General features: G+C 40.4%; 2 protein-coding genes across 4 annotated transcripts in view; one reads left to right on the top strand and one right to left on the bottom strand.

The window, feature by feature from the left end:
- LOC307213408 (uncharacterized protein) overlaps positions 1–4,011 on the top strand; it is a gene marked incomplete at its 3' end in the record, with an annotated part of 117,316 nt that extends 113,305 nt beyond the window's left edge. Inside the window, exon 2 of the mRNA XM_079971276.1 lies at positions 2,681–4,011. Coding sequence (XP_079827402.1) covers positions 2,731–4,011 — 1,281 coding nt within the window. The 5' untranslated portion in view covers positions 2,681–2,730. The remainder of the gene's footprint in view (positions 1–2,680) is intronic.
- Positions 1–21,830, bottom strand: part of ESR1 (estrogen receptor 1) — a 205,466-nt gene that overhangs the window by 140,877 nt on the left and 42,759 nt on the right. The window contains exon 1 of one of the 3 annotated variants that reach the window (XM_079971529.1): positions 13,422–13,515. The exons of the other annotated variants lie outside the window; for them this stretch is intronic. Within the exon in view, the coding sequence (XP_079827655.1) occupies positions 13,422–13,514 (93 nt within the window). The 5' untranslated portion in view covers position 13,515. Of the gene's footprint in view, positions 1–13,421; positions 13,516–21,830 lie in introns of those variants that run through there. 3 annotated transcript variants of the gene reach the window in all.

The following is a 21,830-nucleotide window of genomic DNA, read 5'->3' on the forward strand; positions in this document are numbered from 1 at the left end:
CACATCTGGGATCTGAGCCCTTGTTCCAGATGTTTCTTGTAGGAGCCATTTCTATCCCATATGTATATATTTCATTCGAGGGTTATATAAGTGTTCATAATTTAATGGAAAATATATGCAACTAGACATACAATGCTTGGGGCAACAGTATGTATCTGTATTCTTAATGAGGTTTATTGTGCATTGCCTTATGCACTGCTTTTTTTCAGTGATGAAGCAATTTATAAATTCAGGGTGATATCTAACTCAATCATACTCGGAGTAATCATATCCAGTGAAATCAAAAGATTTAAGTCCATTTCAGTAGGTCAGTTCTGACTATGACAACCATCAGGTATCACACATAATAAATAGGAAATGCTTTGTGTTCATACCCTCCAGAAGATCTAGGACTCCTATCACCCAGCCAGCATGGCAAATGGTTAGAGATGATGGGAGCTGGAAGTCCAATAACATCTGGACACCACGGGTCCTACATCTCTACTATACTAGCCTCTGATCGCATACTAGTTCTAATCTGAGACATGGTTAATCAAACCTATAGTAAAAACATCTGACAATATCTAGGAGTTTGATGTATGCAGTCTTTTTCAACTGAAATCTGTAAGTAACTTAACCCACTAAAAAAGGTGCATAGAAAAAAAGACAGATATGTGAATTGAATGGCAGCTGCTGCTTGTTAATAAAGCCAGCTTTCAAACCTGTATTTTGCATGTCTTAACAGAGACCCTTTATAGATTATATTAAATATGCCATAAATATAACCATTTGGGGGGGGGGCAATGGGATGCAAATAAGAAGCAGGCTGGGGGATACACACACACACACACATTAACACAAGGAAAAAACCTAATAATAACAGCAGTGAAAGGATAATAATGCAGCGAAAGGATAATTGCCCAAAATATTACATACACTGTATTTTGAAGGTTACATAAGATCCTTCATCTTTCAAAGTGGCCCACCTCTCAAATGCTATCTCTTGATGCAGTTTTTCCTAGAAATGTTAATTTCATATAGGAGATACCAGGCCCTGGAACTCCATCATCATGACTTCTAAAGTATATTTCAATTTTTAAAAATGCACTCAATTCACTCTATTATGTTTCTAGCTATCTGTAACTAGCCATATAAAGATACAAGACCAACAGATTCCATTATCTCTAATGAAATTTCAGGGGTGGGGGGCGAGATTTCAATGTATGAAGGATGAACTGCAGTCATGCACTATAACGTCCATCCTATGGTGAGTATGCTTCTGTAACCTTAGAACATTTTTGCAATCCTAAATTTCAATGTTTTCTGTTAACATCTCAAAAATAATCTCTCTGCTGCTTAGATGCAGTCATTTTTAATACAATCATTTTGAAAAGAGATAGCTGATATAAAAAAACAAAAACAGGCCAATGTTCCCTGTAATATTTTTGGGTTGGAGCCAAGCCTATTCATGATTGTAACAGACCCATTGAAATAGACAAGTCTTGTTAACCACGACTAAGTCCCATTGATTTCAATGAGTCTATTCTAAGCATGACCAAGCCTGGATCCATTCCTTTGCTATATATACACTCAAAAAGAGCCAACCAGCTTAGTGATGATGCTTTGTTAAAAGTAGCCATGCAATAATCTTAATAATTAGACTAACAGGCCCAGCAGAAGTGGTGTGAATATACAATTCAAAGGCTGGTAAAAGTTCTCTCTAGAAATCTAACAAAGCACAACTGTAAGCAAGATTCAGTATTTTAAAACTTCTGCTTTATACAAGTTGTGCAAAAGAAGGTGCATAGACTGATCCAGTAGCATTCTGGACTGCACCACACCAAACTGAACTGAAACTACAGTTTTTAAATGTTCCCTCAGATCAAAATCTCTTCAATGTTATGCAGCAGATCATGGAGAGGGCTACAATCTCTCTGATATATTAAGGCACTTCCAGACTGCCACTGTTTTGCGGGTATGCTTCAATCATACACCAGCAAATTTAGGCTGTGCAATTAAAGTAGGCCTCGTACTCTTAAAACCACTAACTTTATGCAATAAATAAAATGATGGGGAAATATGGGTTAACAATTACTTGACACAACATCATACAACCTCTTAAAAAACAAATCATAACTCATATCCAATAAAAAAGTAATCTTATATAACCACCCCACAATCTTTGTGCAAAAAAATTAGGATTGATATATTTTTAAATGGCAGAGTATTCAAAAAGATTACACCCCACGCCTGCAATATGAAGTAGTACAGTTCAAGCTTATACTGTACTTCCTCAGCTATCTACTTCATTCTGTCATACGTGGATCATCTCTTGGTAGATATGGCAAGATACTTGTTGCTTTTTATGTGGCCTATGTTTCTTTTTCTTTTTTGTAAAGGAATGTGTATGGTTCTGATACATAATTGTTAGCTGAGGCTTTGTAGTGTGTGTGGGATATGATTTCAAGTGAAATGAAATTATTTGCATGCAGAAGTGAACAGCTGGCTTCGCAAATGCTGTAAACAGGAACGGTTTGGATTCTTAGATCACGGACTGCAGTTTCTTGAAGATGGACTTCTGGCAAGCGATGGGCTGCACCTCACAACGGTTGGGAGGAATGTTTTTGCCAAAAATCTCAGAAACCTCATCAGGAGGGCTTTAAACTGACTAATGTGGGGAAGGGAGACAGTGCTCCTGAAGGTAGGAGTCTATCAATTGATGAAGATGATCATCCAAATGTCATAGACCAAATGGAGCAAACAGCACGCAGACCTAGTGGTGGGAGGAAAAAATCCTTAAATAAGAGACACGGGGGAATGATTAATGGACTTCAATGTCTGTACACTAATGTGCAAAGCATGGGAAATAAACAAGATGAGCTTGAGCTCTTGGTACAGCAAACTAAATATGACATAATAGGCATCACTGAAACCTGGTGGGATAAGTCCCACGATTGGAATGTAATAATGGAGGGATACAATCTATTTCAGAGAAACAGACCAGACAAGAAAGGAGGAGGAGTGGCGTTATATGTCAGGGATGTGTATACCTGTGAAGAGATCCAAGATTTAGAACCTCAAAGCCAAAGTGAGAGCATTTGGGTCAAAATTAAGGGAGAGAAGAATAACAGTGACCTCACTGTGGGAGTTTACTATAGATCCCCAAGCCAAACGGAGGACATAGATGATGCCTTCCTGGAACAGATGGCCAAGCATGCAAAAGGAAGGGAGATAGTAGTAATGGGGGACTTCAATTACCCGGATATTTGTTGGATGTCAAACTCAGCCAAGAGCATAAGGTCAAACAGATTCCTCACTGGCCTTGCAGACAACTTCGTTGTCCAGAAAGTGGGAGAAGCAACAAGAGCAACAGCCATTTTAGATCTGGTCCTAACCAATGTTGATGACCTGGTTAGTGGGGTAGAAGTGGAAGGATCATTAGGCGCGAGTGATCATGCTCTTCTAAAGTTTACTATACAGCGGAAAGGAGCAGCCAAGCATACTAGGACTCAATTTCTTGACTTTAAGAAAGCCGACTTCATAAAACTTAGGGAAGTGCTGGGTGAGATCCCATGGACAGTAATACTAAAAGGAAAGGGAGTTCATGATGGCTGGGAGTTTGTTAAGAGGGAGATAGTAAAAGCACAACTTCAGGCAATACCAATGAGATGGAAACATGGAAGGTGCCTAAAGAAGCCAGGGTGGCTATCTAAAGAACTTTTAACTGAGTTAAGATTAAAAAAGGATGTGTACAAAAAATGGAAAAGGGGGGAAACCACCAAAGAGGAATTCAAACAACTAGCCAGCACGTGTAGACACAAAGTCAGAAAAACTAAAGCACAGAATGAACTCAGGCTTGCTAGAGAGGTTAAAAGCAACAAAAAAGGCTTTTATGGGTATGTTCGTAGCAAAAGGAAGAACAAAGAAACAGTGGGGTCACTCAGAGGAGAAGATGGTGAAATGCAAACAGGGGACACAGAAAGGGCTGAACTGCTCAATGCCTTCTTTGCCTCAGTCTTCTCCGATAAATGATTCAGCAGAGGAAACACAGCCCAGAATAACTAAGGAGATAGTACAAGAATACTTGGCTAGTTTAGATGTATTCAAGTTTCCAGGGCCAGATGAACTGCATCCAAGAGTATTAAAAGAACTGGCAGATGTGATCTCAGAACCACTGGCAGTCATCTTTGAGAATTCCTGGAGAACAGGCGAAGTCCCGGCAGACTGGAGGAGGGCAAATGTTGTCCCTATTTTCAAAAAGGGGAAAAGAGAGGACCCAAATAATTACCGCCCAGTCAGTCTGACAATACCAGGGAAGATTCTGGAGCAGATCATTAAGCAAATAGTCTGTGAGCACCTAGAAAGGAATGCTGTGATCACCAATAGTCAGCATGGATTTCTGAAAAATAAGTCATGTCAGACTAACCTGATCTCGTTTTTTGACAGAATTACAAGCCTGGTAGATGAAGGGAACGCAGTGGATGTAGCCTACCTTGATTTCAGCAAGGCATTTGACAAGGTGCCCCATGATATTCTTGTAAAGAAGCTGGTAAAATGCGGACTTGACTATGATACCACTCAGTGGATTTGTAACTGGCTGACTGACCGAACCCAAAGGGTGCTCATTAATGGTTCCTCTTCATCCTGGAGAAGAGTGACTAGTGGAGTGCCACAGGGTTCTGTCTTGGGCCCGGTCTTATTCAACATCTTTATCAACAACTTGGATGATGGACTCAAGGGCATCCTGATCAAATTTGCAGATGACACCAAACTGGGAGGGGTGGCTAACACCCCAGAGGACAGGATCACACTTCAAAACGACCTTGACAGATTAGAGAACTGGCCAAAACAAACAAGATGAATTTTAACAGGGAGAAATGTAAAGTATTGCACTTGGGCAAAAAAAATGAGAGGCACAAATACAAGATGGGTGACACCTGGCTTGAGAGCAGTACATGTGAAAAGGATCTAGGAGTCTTGGTTGACCACAAACTTGACATGAGCCAACAGTGTGACGCGGCAGCTAAAAAAGCCAATGCAATTCTGGGCTGCATCAATAGGAGTATAGCATCTAGATCAAGGGAAGTAATAGTGCCACTGTATTCTGCTCTGGTCAGACCTCACCTGGAGTACTGTGTCCAGTTCTGGGCACCACAGTTCAAGAAGGACACTGACAAACTGGAACGTGTCCAGAGGAGGGCAACCAAAATGGTCAAAGGCCTGGAAATGATGCCTTATGAAGAACGGCTAAGGGAGCTGGGCATGTTTAGCCTGGAGAAGAGGAGGTTAAGGGGTGATATGATAGCCATGTTCAAATACATAAAAGGATGTCACATAGAGGAGGGAGAAAGGTTGTTTTCTGCTGCTCCAGAGAAGCGGGCATGGAGCAATGGTTCCAAACTACAAGAAAGAAGATTCCACCTAAACATTAGGAAGAACTTCCTGACAGTAAGAGCTGTTCGACAGTGGAATTTACTGCCAAGGAGTGTGGTGGAGTCTCCTTCTTTGGAGGTCTTTAAGCAGAGGCTTGACAACCATATGTCAGGAGTGCTCTGATGGTGTTTCCTGCTTGGCAGGGGGTTAGACTCGATGGCCCTTGTGGTCTCTTCCAACTCTATGATTCTATGATTCTATTCTATGATTCTAGAATGTTATTTCCAGAATGAGTTGTGGAGAGATTTTTCAGGGGTAAATATTTTTAGAATACTTCACTGTCTGCCTTTACTATTCCAAGCAGATGAGCAAACAACATGCCACATTAGACAAATTTATTTAACATCACATATTTCTATTTTAACAGTAAACAGCCATTGCCTGGACTTGAATAAGATTGGGACTATGGCGGCAAAGGCACCAGACAATCAGGAGAGCCCAATGCAACAACACAAGACTTCCTCTGAACATTGAAGGGCTCCAACCCCCTAAAAATAATAATTGGAGGCTGAAATTGTCTTGGCTCCTAGTAGTCAGAGCTTATGTATGGAGGGAAGGGAGATTTTAATGCTTTTGCCCCTGCTATGGCCAAATAAAATTCCCTCTCCATCCACCACCAAAAGATCTGCTGTCTGCATTGGTAGAGAAATTTCCATTGACACTAATTGATGCTTCTCTCACAACGCAAACGGAATTTTAGAGATTTCTGCCCAGACCTCCGCATATAAGTGAAGGGTTGGTTAAAATTGTGGATTCACCATGGTTGTTTCATATTCTTGATCTAGAAGTTAGTGTATAACTCCAAAATCATAGAAAACTTTATTTCATTTATATGACACAGCAAGCATTGCTGTAAATAAGGGGCCATCAAGCTTTAGGGACCAATGGGCATGTTTGAAATTTTGAAAAAAAGGGTTGTGCATACCTGTTACAAAGTGACTGTCATGATATACCACAAAGATATACCACAAAATGGTTGCCACATTTCAAAGACAAGGAAAACACAAGGCCACAAAATAGTGCAGGCATGCTTCCTCATGGCTGCCTTGTCAATGGAAAAAAACACCTACAGCAGTTCTTTACACCTTTCCTCTGTTCAGAATAGATGTGAAGGTGGGTGTCCTATCTGGGAACCCAATGAAATGTGGGCATATTTAAGGGGCTGCATTCAGTGTAGGAGATGCTGAGCTAGACAGTCTTTTTGTACACTCTGATTTTTTTTTTTACGGGCAATTTACTGAGATTTTTGCAGGCACCATAGGAGCTACTAGCAAACACAGCTGCATGTTGGCGACCTCTGTTGCAAGTCTTCACAATTAAAGTAGTACATTATTGAATTGGAAATGAGGAACTCTAGGCCATCTAGACAAGACACCATTTTTCTAGTCACAATTAGCATTTTTACAAGTCAAAATGATTCTTCGGTGATAACATCCCCAAGCTTTTCAATCAATTAATCAGGCTCCCTCACATATTGTGAGATTGTATCATGTAATCATTATTATTACTTGCTGCTGAGCAGAAATGTGCATGCTCTTGCACTCCTTTTTGCTACATCCTGTAATGTGTGGCTTGGCCATCAGATCATGTACCACCTGAATTTGGAGCAACCCCCTATCCGTAATATTTTTCATCTAATGCCATAATGATAGTACAAAAGACCTGTTGGAGGAGGGATGAATATTGTTCTCTTCCTTCAGCCAGAGACAATAAGGTTCCCTTTTATTTCGTATCATACACACCCTTTTACCTAGCCATGCCTCAAAATCAGACCATTATGTAAATATAGCTTGCTATAATCTTCCAGGGTTTTGAACAGTTTTGAAGTTATCTGTCAAGGCCAGGTGTCTTATCTCTTTTCTGCTGATTTATAGCCTTGCCTATTTCAGTTCAAATAATTATTTCTCAAAGGCGAAGTTCCAAATCATCAATGCTGTCATAGATATTATATTCAATTCAGTTTTTGAGAATGCAGAAAAAGCCAGTGAAATTACTGCTATGCAGCACTCCTTTTCAAGATTCTATCCATCAATTAAGACTGTACTATCCTAAATATTAAACTACGTTTGCATGAGAGCTGAAGTAGAAACTGACACTTCTCAAATCAAACATCTGTGTTAATTGTGCTATCCTGCAATCTGTGCTATCCTGGCCTGGTAGTGCATAAGTACATAATAAGAGCCCTGCAGGATCAGTCCAAAGGCCAATCTAGTCCAGCATCCTGTTCTCACAGTGGCCATCCAGATCTCTATGGGAAGCCTGTAAGGAAGGCATGGACACATTAGCACTCTCCCTATTTGTGATTCCCTGCAGCTTGCATTCAGAGGCATACAGTGGTACCTCAGGTTACATACGCTTCAGGTTACAGACTCCGCTAACCCAGAAATAGTACCTCAGGTTAAGAAATTTGCTTCAGGATGAGAACAGAAATCGTGCTGCAGTGGCACAGCGGCAGCGGAAGGCTTCATTAGCTAAAGTGGTGCTTCAGGTTAAGAACAGTTTCAGGTTAAGAATGGACCTTTGGAACGAATTAAGTACGTAACCAGAGGTACCACTGTACTGTCGTAATTCCTTCTATCCCCTGCCAGCATGGCATGTACTTCTCCAATTTCTGGGGGGCCACAGGCTCACTATCCCTGCCTCATCTGCCCTTCTGTTTTCCTTAGTTTCCACTGTGTCATGTGGCATATTCACGATAACAAATGCATAGGGTTGCCACATGATTAGGGTGATGGAGTAGTAGAACACAAGCTTGGTGAAATACAACAGTAATCTTTGGGGGCAAAGTAATAAATGACTGGCATTTCCCTGTAGGGTTTGTAGTTGTTTTTCAATCAGCACTTAGTAGTGTACTGATTATTTTAGCCATTTCTTTTTAAAAGGTCACCTTTCAAAATAAATCTTACAGTCTTCTTCACAAGACACTGTGAGCCATATGACACATTTGAAAGAAATCTGAAAGGGAAGATTCCAATGGACTTGTCAGAGCCGCTAGGACAGCTGCAGAGCAGGGCTTTTGCACAGCCTGCGTACTGCATGGTCTCTAGCACCCAGGTATGTATGGGCTTTGCCAGAGCTCAGCAAGGCTGTCTTAGAGCGGCAGAGCACACTTGCAGTTCATGCCCGAAACTAGTCAAGGAACTGAAACTATAATGTTATTTGGTATGTGTAAGGGATGCATGATTCCTATTCTTGGTATAAACAAATATCCACCAGCAAAATAATGAAAATAGGAAATCCTAGGAGACATCCAGATGCTATAATTTTGTAAATAAGAGCCCATGGCTGGGGAAGCAATTCATGGTTATCAACATTACTACTTTGAAACAGCTGGATTTGGGAGGATATTCTAGAAACCACACTGATTTTGTAACAGTTCAGCCCCAAAAAAAGTTAATATGAGGTTAGCCATAATTGCAAATGCTGTGCTATAGATTATTTTAAAACCACTATATGTGTGCAAAAACTAAGAGGTTTAAATCCACTTAATTTATCCCAAACCAAAACCATTGGGGTTTTTTCCACCAAAGAGCCAAATTCTTCTATTCTGCATGCTGCTTTTTTTTTGCCAAACTTTCCCCTGCTTTTTAAGAAATGGAAAATACACTCAAACTACTGCATAAATTACAAACTAGTTGTTTAGCTTTAATACTAATGTGAGACATAAATCTTTGTAAGCAAGTGGATTCTACATTAAGGATTTCTTCACGTAATTCAGTTGCATTTCAGAAAATTTTCATAAGAGACTTAATTTGCCACTGAAGTATGACCAATGCACAGTTTGTTGAATCAGTATGCAACAGAATCATAATTAGCAGTAACACAGATATTCTAATACCCCCAGATTATCAAAATTCCTTGTGTGTTTTCTAGGCAGTTTCAGAACAAGATATGATTACCAATTATGATTTGTGCTTTATATTTCTTTAAAGAATTATTTGGTCTTCTATGTAAAAGACCACTAGTATTCTAAAGGCTGAGAGTCAGTAACTCAAGGGCAAATGGCATGCCTGGGCTCCATCCCAAACTACTTATTACACACACCATGTCACAGTTGCCCAGTCAGGGTGAAAGGAAGTGGCAATGCAGTTGGGGTGGAGTTGCAAAACACTTTTCCTATCAAACCTTGCCTGCTCTAAAATCCCCTCCCCCACCACAGTTTTCTCCAGTGGAGTTTGTAATGCATGTTGACTACATTCAGTGCTTTTTTAAAAGAAAAAAAGGTGCCAGCACTCACCATGTTGCTACAGTAAGTGTCACACTTTGAACCTTTGGGTGTCTGTACTGCGTACCCTTGAATACCCCCCAGAAAAAAGCACTGACTATATTTAAAGTCATGAGAGTGCGGGGGGGGGGGAGCCACTGGAGGGCAGATATAGAGCGGATGGGAAGGAAAGCATCCAGCCTGGAAAGTGCTGGATGTCCTACTTTAGCATAAGCTGTGTGCATAGAAATAAATGCATCAGCAAAATAGAAACGACTAACTTTGCTAATGTTTCCAGCTATGCAATGAATAAGGACAGTGTTTTCAGAGCACTGATTGAAAAGAAATTACTTTAACGGACATTGGTTTTTAGAAAATAGACTGATGGAATGGTTTCTCCAGAAGATAGCCAACAATGCCACACATAATTTATTTACACATCTGGTACAAAAGATATTTACATGTTATTTGCTATGGTACCTGCTATTAAGGGGCTATTCTGCCCAAACACAGTCAAGCATTAGTCACTAGTTTTTCCTTTGCAAGTCAGCTCATCATTCATGTTGGACTATCCTTTCTCACTAGGAATCCCACACTCTCCCTTCAAGCTCTATGAAATCTCCACCCAGTTTTCATTAAATAAGAAGTAATACCACTTTATACAACTACAGCACCTTTTGCCTCAAGGTAATTTCCAAAATAGTCTCAACTGGTCTAACAACTCTTTAACTTCAACATCTAGTCTAACAGCGCTGTGACATTACCATTTATTTAAATCTGTGAAATAGATTCAGGAAGACCCCAGTAGGCTATATTTGCAACCAAATCTAGAATAATGAGCCAATGCATGTCGTTGGGTTAACTAGGCCCAACCTTATTTATTTAACTGCACTACAACATTCCTAAGACTGTACAAATACTAATGCAGGATTTTAACTGTGATACCTGGATTTGGCCAGAATGTAACTGAAAACCACCGTAAAACGGCAATAGTTTGGAAGTGACCTGAGTTATTTGAGAGATTAAGGGCATGGGTAACAGGCACATCCCTTAGGGGTTGGGGCTGTTTGGCAGCGCAGCTAAAATCAAGATGAAATGAGATTCTGGAAATGCTGGGGCCAATTTCCCATCCTTGAAAAATGCCACTTAGTTTCCCATATGGATAAGAAGTCCAGTAGCATCTTTAAGTGGCCAGCACCTTCTGTGTGAGCCATTTTCTTGCTCAAGCAGTGGAGCTACAATAGTTTCTCATAGACAACCTCTCTTTGAGATGCATGGGGAGAGATGGAGAGCAAAGGTAAAAGGTTGTGTGGGAACAATCCTCATTTCAGACAGGGATGTAAAAAAGTGGTGAGGACCTTGTAGATCACAATATACCGTATTTTTTGCTCTATAAGACTCACTTTTTCCCTCCTAAAAAGTAAGGGGGAGTGTGTGCGCGTCTTATGGAGCGAATGTAGGCTGCGCAGCTATCCCAGAAGCCAGAACAGCAAGAGGGATTGCTGCTTTCACTGCGTAGCGATCCCTCTTGCTGTTCTGGCTTCTGAGATTCAGAATATTTTTTTTCTTATTTTCCTCATCCAAAAACTAAGTGCGTCTTGTGGTCTGGTGCGTCTTATAGAGCGAAAAATACGGTATGTCTGGTAGACCGTGCTGAGCTTGCTTAGTCGCTGGATTTGCAGTCTTACAGTCAGTGATGCTACCAAGGATAATAACCAGGAATGAAATTCTGACTTAGAGTAATCAATTTTTTAAAGCTATTAGAGTGCCCACCGTCCTTTCCCAGGATGTCATTCAGTAAGAAATTGGATACCATTCTGAGGACAATGTATGTTCTGCAGCTCTGAAAAGAAAGATATTTCTGAATTTTAAAAGGCATGCATCTTCAAGAAAACTTAAATCTCTCAATTTCTAAGATTCTAGAAAGTAATAAGATTTTGCTACCCAGTAACTCTCATGTCTGATGTTTGAAAAATGCTTATTCTTCCTTCTGCTAAATTTCATTTTTTCCAAGTGGAAAAAAGTGTGTGTGCGCGCGCGCATATACTACTTCTTATCTCAGGCCAGCAGCAAAAAACCAGCATTGATTGTTGTGCATCCAGAAGTGTGCAATATATAGCTGGCATGTTGCATTCATACTGACAAGTCACAACTTGTAGAGACCTTCCACTTTGTATCACAGTGCAGTATAGTGGTTAATGTGTTGGACTAGGGCCTGCAAGACCAACATTCAAATCCTCACTCTGCCATGAAGCTCACTAGATACTATTTGGTCTGTCATTGCTGCTCAGACTAGTCTACACATCACAGGGCTCTTGTGGAGATAAAATGGGGAGGGAGAGAACTATGTATGCTCTCTTGAGCTCCTTGGAGGAAAGGTGGGATAGAAATGTAAAATAAGTAAATTTGTGTGCCTGTGGCCAGAGAGGCTGGGGAAGCCCAGCTGGATGGGTGGGGTATAGATAAATTATTATTATTATTATTATTATTATTATTATTTTAAATAATTTTTTATTAAGGTTTTAAAGATTACAGAAAAAAAGAGAAAGAAAGTAATAACAATCAAGGGGGGGGGAAAGAAAAAACAATACATATATATATATATAAAAACATCATCCAAAAACCATAAAACAGAAGAAAAAATAAATAAAAAACAAGTCAAACCTGTACATCACTTGCTTACATTCACTTATTTCCTTGACCTCCTCACACCTCCCATTTTTGTATTCTAATTCAATTTGTTATTTCAGCAAATCCTTCCAACCTTATTTTTATCTTAATAATTTGTCTTAATATACTATAATTTTACATTCTCTCTTTCACCAACTCATTTTTACTTAATCCTTTATGTCGTTTCTACTAAAACCACATAATTTTCTTTTCCCAACATCTTTCTAACAATCCTTAATTTTGCAATATTTTTGAAGATAAACTTTGATTTTTTTCCAATCTTCTTCCACCAACTCTTCTCCTTGGTCCCGGATTCTGCCAGTATTATTATTATTATTATTATTATTATTATTATTATTCTGGATTCTGCCAGTATTATTATTATTATTATTATTATTATTATTATTATTACAAAGACCCACTATGCTGCATAGTCCCCCAAATGTGGAATGCAGCAATTTTGAAGCGGCCACTGAGGCACAGAAAAGGGTGTAAGAGGCAGTAGAAAACAAGATGGGGACCATGAAGAATCAAGAAGCACAGCTTCAGTAAATTTAGGTAAGAGGTATGAAGAAGAGCGGGGGAATCAGTGATGGGGATGCCACACATGACCCATGCCATTGGTTGCACCATTGACTTGACTGCAAACAAAAACCCTCTTAAGTTTTTCCAGTCAGAAACTACTGGTGGAGGGGTATAGCTGTGTAGTATGCAATAGGAAAAGATAGATTTGGCTCATAATTTTAACATTTTCTGAAATATCATCAAGCAATAAGTTAGCAGGAGTAACTGCTATAAAATCCATTTTCCACTTGAAGTGGAGAAAATACATCTGATGTACTTGGAAGGACTTTGCCCTTAAGTATGAAGAAGCTTAAATCATAAAGAAAGTGAATGCTGCTTCACTGTGCACAAGATGTCCTTTGCCCAACCTTGTCCCCTATGTGAAAGGAAACTTTAATGAAAACGAAAATTATGGCTTACCAATCCCCTTCATGGGGGCAAGCCAACGTACCAGAATACCTGCCAACAATTCCACAGGCTTAAAAGCAAACAAAATAAATGAGGGTAGAATTTGTGAAGATCATAAGCCGTTGAAAGAATCAGTGAAGCAAGAAAGATTTATGATTCCTACCTGAGATGAATACTCCTGAATGCTTTCTTGTAGCTTTTTTCTTTTGGAGGGAAGGGGGTACATATTCCTGAACTGTGACAACAGTGGATTCATTACACCTTCAACCTAATCTGGAATATTATATTTTCTGTGAACTCTGTTTTGAAGCATCTTTGCATGAAATACAGTCAGTCCTATGACTCACATCCAGCCTCTTACTGTAAAGGCTACAAAACTGTTATTGGCGATGATGGCAAATTGACATAAATGAAGCATCTGAACGACTTGTGAAAAGCAAGGCACAAAGTCATTTGAAAATTCCAACTCCGAATGCCTTCAAAAGGGCAGTTTATTCAATCAGCAGAATCAAGTGGTAAAGCAGCTGGAAGAGGAGAGGTGTATAGGCCAGAGAAAGAAGAGTGAGTGGAAGGGTGTCCCATTTGTCATCCTTTTGATCCCTGAGAAACTCACCAAACTAAACCTACTGCAACCTTGACCTAGGTATGTGCAGTCCAACTGACCGAGTGCTTTTGGGTACAATGGTGTGAGAAGGCTGAGGAAGCTCCATAAAAGCATGCCTCAAGTGAGAGACTAGGGTGGTATCAGCAGGTTCAAGGTTCTCTATATTGTAAGGTGTTAAAGGTAAAGGTAAAGGTACCCCTGCCCGTACGGGCCAGTCATGTCCGACTCTAGGGTTGCGTGCTCATCTCGCTTAAGAGGCCGGGAGCCAGCGCTGTCCGGAGACATTTCCGGGTCATGTGGCCAGCATGACGAAGCTCCCGGGTTATGTGGCCAGCACCAGCGCACCACACGGAAACGCCGTTTACCTTCCCGCTATAAAGCGGTCCCTATTTATCTACTTGCACTTGGGGGTGCTTTTGAACTGCTAGGTGGGCAGGAGCTGAGACCGAATGACAGGAGCTCACCACGCCGCGGGAATTCGAACCGCCGACCATACGATCAGCAAGTCCTAGGCACTGAGGTTTTACCCACAGCGCCACCCGCGTCCGAAGGTGTTACAGGAGACCAATTACTAGAAAATATTTGAACTGACTATTTAATAACATATAAAAATGTTTAACACATTATCTCATATAATCGTAAGGAAAGTTTCCACAAAATTCAGTTCAGATGGTAATTAACGCCAATAAATCTAGGGAGAATTTATAACTTTTTGAGGGACAGGTGCTGGCGGTGCCACACTTTTGGAGCAGGTATGTTATATATATTTTGATCTTGCTGCTAAGTACAACTCTTCTGATAAGAAATGCTTGCTCACACTAAAGCTATAACCGGCCACATACCCACCCTCAACACTCAAAAGTATCCTCCTTGGTTATTTTAAAGCAATTGTTCACAAAGGAAATCAGTAAGTTGCAGCATCCTTGTTAAGAGCAGCAAATTGCAGTAAACACAGTATCTTCTAAAACTGTATTGAATTTACAATGGTATGGGCAATTTTGGGAGACCTTTTTTTTTAATGAAGATCACTTATTAAGAAAAGAATTAAATATGTGCACCTACTAAATGTACTGAGGAAAAGTTTATTTATAAATCATCTTTTCATAATCTTCCCCCTCCTTTCTTTTTTTGTGTTCTGTTACTGTAATTTTGTTCTTCGTTGCTAAATTTGCTTTTTTTTCAGGACTAAAGTATTTGATATAAATATATGTGGCATGTTTTATGTTTTTAGGAGTAACTAGCTTCATCTTCCTGAACGCTGAAAAACAGTTCACTGAGTGCTAGATTGCAACTTTTACAAAAAAAGTTACTACAATAGCACTCAGAATTAACCAAAAGAAAACAAAATAAAAACATCCTATATAACACCTTTGCCATGGGAATGACAATGATATTGTAAAAAAGACTGATTTGTCTAAGAAGAGTCTAAGGGTCCAGCAGGTAGCCATGTTTAAGGGCTTATGAAGGCAGATGTGGTATAAAAGAAGTTCCTGTGGACCGGCACCGAGGGCCTTCTGGCGATTCCCTCGCTGAGAGAAGTGAGGTTACCGGCAACCAGGCAGAGGGCCTTCTCGGTAGTAGCGCCCGCCCTGTGGAACGCCCTCCCATCAGATGTCATAGAGATAAACAACTATCTGACTTTTAGAAGACATCTGAAGGCAGCCCTGTTTAGGGAAGTTTTTAATGTTTTAATGTTCTCGTGTTTTTAATATTCTGTTGGGAGCTGCCCAGAGTGGCTGGGGAGGCCCGGCAAGGTGGGTGGGGTATAAGGAATAAGTTCTTCTTGTTGTTGTTTCTGTTGTTGTTAACAAGAGCTTGCTATTGCTCTCATGTCCTCCTCGTGAGGCACTTCTCACTGTGGAACTAGATGGGTCTTTAGTCTGATCCAGTAGGCTCTCCCTATGTAAATAAATATGCCTGAGACTTTGTTTTAAAGAAATCAGAGGGTTTTTTTCCTTATCATCCAAGTTCAAGACAGAGAAATAAATCAGTATTTCTTTGATTATGTAGTACCTTTTGCTTTTAAAAATAGGTGTTAATTTAAATTCAGGATTTTAAGAATTTTTTTTCCATGGATGCATCTAAGAATTCAGAATCATCTGGAGGCTGCACAAAATTAGCTCTTTTCTGTTCCTTTTTTTTCCTCACAGACTGTCAGGGAAGTTAGAAGTTTCCAGTTTCTCAGAGGGAGAAAGCATTCCCCAAGGGGGGGAGGGGAGCAGTGAATATAATAGAAGAGAACAGGAGGAACAACAGGGAGGGACCGGCTGTTCCCAGGAAAGGCAAGGGTTAAGTTCTAGCTCAGATTCAGAGGAGGGGAGATACAAGCCAGCTCTAGCCAGGAGGTTGGAAAAAAGAGCGGGAAAACAAAGGGAAGGGTGCGCTCGACATTTTGAGAGTGGCTGGTCATGGAGAAGCAGAGCTCAGAAGGTATCTGAAAGAAGTGACTCTGAGGAATAATATTTAAGAACCATTTATAAGATTGTTTTGTTAATACGCAATAAAAAGTTTTATAAAAGAACAAGAAGCGTTTGTGTGGTGATCTGAAGAGGACAACGACCAGGCCTGACACAGACCACAAATGACTAAAATACATATGAGCAGGCAGGCGGGCAGGGCTAGTAAAAACATAAAAAAGAAGTCTAGAAAATGTTGTCTACAATGCTGTTTTATGATGTCTGACAGCTCTACTCCATTTGTCTTGGTAGCATTCTTCCTAAGTTTTAAAAGCTGTATGTGCACTGATGAATTATTATGGATGTTACTATTTATCTGCAGTTACACTCTTGCTCCTCCCAAAGGAGAGAAAGAGGAAATGGCTCTACTGCCAGTAGCCACAACTTGGATCAAAATGTGTATCAGAAAAGCTTGCTAATAATTACTTGTGCTTAACTTAAATGAGTCCATGCTTTGTAATTCCCATAAAACATGCTTATTCTTTTGGGATGCTCAATCGAGCACCTTTATGAAGGGGTACAAAAGTGCAAGGGTGCAAGTAAACAGGTAAAAAAGAAACGTATCTTAGGACGATAGCATGGGCAGACAATGAAACCAGTAGCACAGCAAGTCAACATCAACCAGTTGCCTGAGACATAGGGACTCATTTCTTCTCTTTCTTTTCTCCCAATTCAAAGTCAATGGGAGAGTTTATTTAGAGTCAGTGACTTTGTTGGTTCCAGTCTGATTTGCTCAATAATGCCAAAACATTATTATGTGCACTACATGGTAACTGACTGGTTGGGATCCTGCCATGAAGAAGGAAGAAGACCAAAAATGGCGCTGTAGTTACAATTACGTGATATTCCTTTAGGTAACAAATGCCTTAAAAGTTAATAAATAATTTAAATTTCAAATCAGCTATTTTTAAAATGACTTTAAAAATCAAATTATACAGGGAAGTTGGGAAGAAATATTCCTAAAATATAGAAAAACAGATTTCCCCTTCTGCTGGTGGAGAGGGAGGTCCACAAGTGAAGAGAGGGATTTGGCACACATCTCAGCACAGCAGAAAAAAGGCTCTGATATTGTTGCTGTGTTACCAGCAGTGGAGCTGTAAATGGGGAGTGTCAGGGGAGACCATGTATCTACAGGATGATATGCCTCCTCATTCCCAGAACCCCCAACAAAGTCCTAAATCTACACCTGTCCTGAAGATGGCATTGTTAATTCCTTCCCATTAACTGCAGTGGGGAGGGAGGGACACTAGCAACAACCCTAAAGTAGTATATCAAAGGGATATAGATGGTTAAAATACTAATAAATCTGTTCTCAACCCACAAATAGCAATGCTTTATCTCTGCTAATCTTAACATATTCTGATCTGAGTGGCATCCCTCAGCCATATTAGTTACCCAAATTTTCTCATGTGGACTGTTATTGGCTCCAAAAATGTATCAATGTTTTAAAATGCATATTTTGAGAGAAACAACATGGTAGAAATACAAATCTCAGCATGAATATTTGTGGAGATGTAATTTGCAGATTTTTAAATTTGTAGAACCAGAACAAAATGGTGATGAAAATTTTGTTAGGGTGTGAAACCTTAGACGCTGGCAAGTTAGCAATGTCATGTGACTTTAAGTAGTTAAGCTCGTTAAGTTGTTAAGTTGCTCATTATATAAAGAGTGTTTGTTTTCTCTGCCTGTGGGGGCGTGAAGCAAAAATGTCTGAAAGCTCTGGAGGTATTTCTGTTATCTTTCTGCAATAAACCTGTCTTTGGAAAGACAGGCTTCCCTGTGTCGTTATTTCTTTGCTGCTGAGACTTTGAAGATTGTACTGCAACAAGAATCTCTGCACTGGACTTAATCAATGCTCTGCAAAGAGAACTGTTGCTGGTTGCGCAGCGGAAGCGTTTACTGGACCAGTACACAGACTCTCTTAGGTTATGGATCCTTCTACGTTTCTACAGCTGTATTGTGTGCAGAGAAAGAGAAAGCAGCTTTCGGATGAGAGAAGACCGGCTTGGTCGTAAATCCAGCTCTTAAAGGCTTCAGAGGAGGCTGGAGGCGTCTGAAAAGTGAGTAAAACAAATCCCAAGGGGAAAGAGAAGCAAGGGCACACAGAGGGAGTAGCAGCCGACCCCAAGAATGGCAGTGGAAAATTTCCCGGTTCCCTTTACAAAGTTGAACTCTGCTAATTACGTGCAGTGGTCTAAGAGGGCTCAAGTCTGGTTGGAAGCCAAAGAAGTGTGGGCTGACTATGTCCAGAGGCGAAAGCCGTTTGTGGCTGTTGCAGCAGATGCCACAGCAGAGCAACAGGCTGCTGCACATGCTCAGAACAGAGAACATGATAAAATGGACACTAAAGCTAGATGCATGTTGATGGTATCGATAGACAATTCCCAATTACCTCATGTGGAAAATTTAAGGTCTGCATTTGAAATTTGGGAAGCTCTTAGGCGAATTCACCATAGAGCCACGCCCGGAGAGAAGGTGAACATTATACGTGCTTTGTATGAGTTGAAACTGAAGCCAGGGGATAGTGTGGTTGAACACACGTCACAGATGACTGAGTATTTCAACCGACTGTCATCTCTAGGTGTGAATTTTCCTGAGAATATTAAAGTTTATACTCTGCTTAGCAGTCTGCATGCAGGGTTTGAAAACTTAGTACTAACTTTACAAGTTTTGCCAGAGGACCAGCTGAATATGAATTATGTGACTGGTAGATTGTGTGAGCAAGAATATCAACATCATCGAAAACGTATTGATAATTCAAGTACCCCAACGGTTGGATGTTCAGATAATTCCCAGCGTGGGGGAACTAGCAGGCAGAGTTGTAAGGAAGCCTCACAAGTGTCTGCTATGGCCAGCAAGTCATGTTTTCGATGTGGCAGCAGGTTTCATTTGATAGCAAAGTGTCCAGAAAAGCAACAGGAATTTCAACAGTCCAAGGTCAGTTTCCGGAGCTACAGGGGAAGACGAAGTGAGAACTACAAGAATCAACGATCCAGAGGGGGAGCAGGTGCTGATAAGGGACTATCTGCAATGGCAGCACAACAGAGTCCTAAAAGGAGCCAACAAACCTTGAAGTGGGTAATTGACAGTGGAGCAAGTCACAGTTTAGTTCCAGCGACATCTAGTGGCAGCTTGATGAACTGCAAGACATTGCCAGTTGCAAAAACTGTGACTATAGCAGACAATAGTAAACGAAAAATGAACCTTAAAGGCACAATTTATGTTAATTGTTTGCAAACTAACCTTCCTGTTTTCGTTCTTCCAGGAATGAAGAATGGACTTTTGAGTGTGTCATGCCTGGTAAAAAGTGGTTTTAAGGTTGACTTTGAAAATGATGTGTGCACCATTTCGAAACAGGGGAAGGAGCTAGTTAAAATTCCCTGTGAGGATGGGCTTTTTGTTTTGGATGAAGAGCAGTTAGCAGCAGGTAGATGTTCAAAAGGTGAAGCACAAGCTAAGTGTGTAAATAAGGCTACTCATACAGGTTGTGCACATCTTCTACACAGAAGGTTAGCTCATATATGCTTCAAGTATGTAAGCAAGATGCCAGATTTAGCTGAGGAGTGTAACATTAAACCCTGTCCAAATTTTCTGGATTGTTGTGCTTGTAAACATGCTAAGGTTAAGACATGTAACTATCCTAGATCTGATAGAGTAAGCAAGAAACCCTTTGAACTTGTGCACACAGACGTGTGTGGCCCTATGCCAGTCAAATCGCTTGGAGGTGCTAGATTTATGCAAATTTTGGTGGATGATTTTTCAAGGGCTAGTTGGGTTTTCTTTCTGAAAGAAAAATCACAAGCAGCTTCCATCCTGATGGATTGGATTGAAGAAGTCGAATGTAAATTTGACACCAGGGTGCGTAAAATACAATCAGATCGTGGTGGGGAATATGTGAACCACACGCTGGAGACGTGGTTAAAAAGGAAAGGTATAGTTCATAGACTTACCAATCCCTATTCACCACAGGAGAATGCAGTTGCCGAAAGAAAATTTCGAACATTACAGGAAGCCATTGCTGCTTTGCTGTTTGATTCTGGACTTCCACAGCGTTTTTGGGCTGAGGCTGCACTGTATGCGAATTATACTTTTAACAGAGTGTACAATAGCACAGTAGGCAACACTCCTTACTTCATGTTATTTGGGGGAAAACCAAAAATTGATCATCTAAGAGTTTTTGGATGTCGTGCTTATGTGCTGGTGCCTAGGGCACAACGTAGGAAAGGCGATCCTAGATCTAAAGAAATGTTTTTCTGTGGTTATCAAGCAAACACAAAAGGTTGGAGATTTGTGAATGTAGAAGGCAATCAAACAAAAATCACAATCAGCAGAAGTGCAGAATTTTGTGAACAGGATGGTTGGAATAAAATTCATGGAAATCCTGACATACTATTTGATGTGGTGAATAGTAAAAATGAAACTCAGGCCCCAGGGCAGGTATTAGTTCCAGAACAGGCTGAGGAATTTGAGTCTGGGGACGAGGGTGAGAAATCGTTTAGTTCACCCAAGTCTGTAAAGTCAGAATCTTCTAGCTCTAAAAGTTCACCCATACAGCAAGAGAGACGTGTAAAGTCAGAATCAGAAAGTTCTTCAACTACTAGTGACAAACAGGTGACGACTAGTGATTCTGGGTCAGAGGGGGAAACTGAAGGAACATCACAGGAACTGTTAAGGCGTTCCAAGCGTACCAACAAAGGTATACCTCCTGAAAGGTACCAAGCTATTAGTGTTTGGGCTGGTTTGGCAAATTGCGAACCTGAAAGTTTTGAGGAGGTTGAGCAATTACCCCAGGAGGAGGCCAGTAGGTGGCGTGAGGCCATGCAAAAAGAGTTGAATTCTATGAAAGAACTGGGTGTGTTTTCCATCAACATACTGCCAGAAGGTACCAAGGCAGTAAGTTGTAGGTGGGTGTACAGGATAAAGACAACAGCGATGGGGAAACCAGAGTACAAAACAAGGCTTGTAGCTCGAGGTTTTACGCAAAGAGAAGGGTTACATTATTCCGAAGTCTATGCACCCACTTCAAGGAGTGAAACCCTTTGGGCACTATTAGCAGTTGCTGCTCAGAAAGGGTTCAAAGTGAATCAATTTGATGTCTCTACAGCTTATCTTCATTCAGACTTGGCTGAAGAGCTCTATATGGAGCTACCGCCAGGAGTGAAAGTTGGTAAATCAAATCAGGTATGGAAACTACATAAATCTATTTATGGACTCAAGCAATCTGCTCATAATTGGAATGAGTGTTTGAATGACGTTTTGGTAGGCATTGGTTTTAGCAGGAGCAAGGCTGACAATTGCTTATATTTCAGAGGTTCAGGAGATGCCCAAGAATCTTTGCTTGTTTATGTAGATGACCTGGTTTATACTTCAAAGACACAAGAACAAGTAAAAAAACTAGCCAAAGAGTTAAATAGACACTTCAAAGTTAAAAATCTTGGTGACGTAAAGGTCTATCTTGGTGTTCAGATAGATAGGACCAAAAATGGCAGTTTTCTACTGAATCAAAAAGGCA

The sequence above is a fragment of the Podarcis cretensis genome (assembly GCF_951804945.1).
Source record: "Podarcis cretensis genome assembly, chromosome: 3".
In the NCBI taxonomy this organism is placed as follows: domain Eukaryota; kingdom Metazoa; phylum Chordata; class Lepidosauria; order Squamata; family Lacertidae; genus Podarcis; species Podarcis cretensis.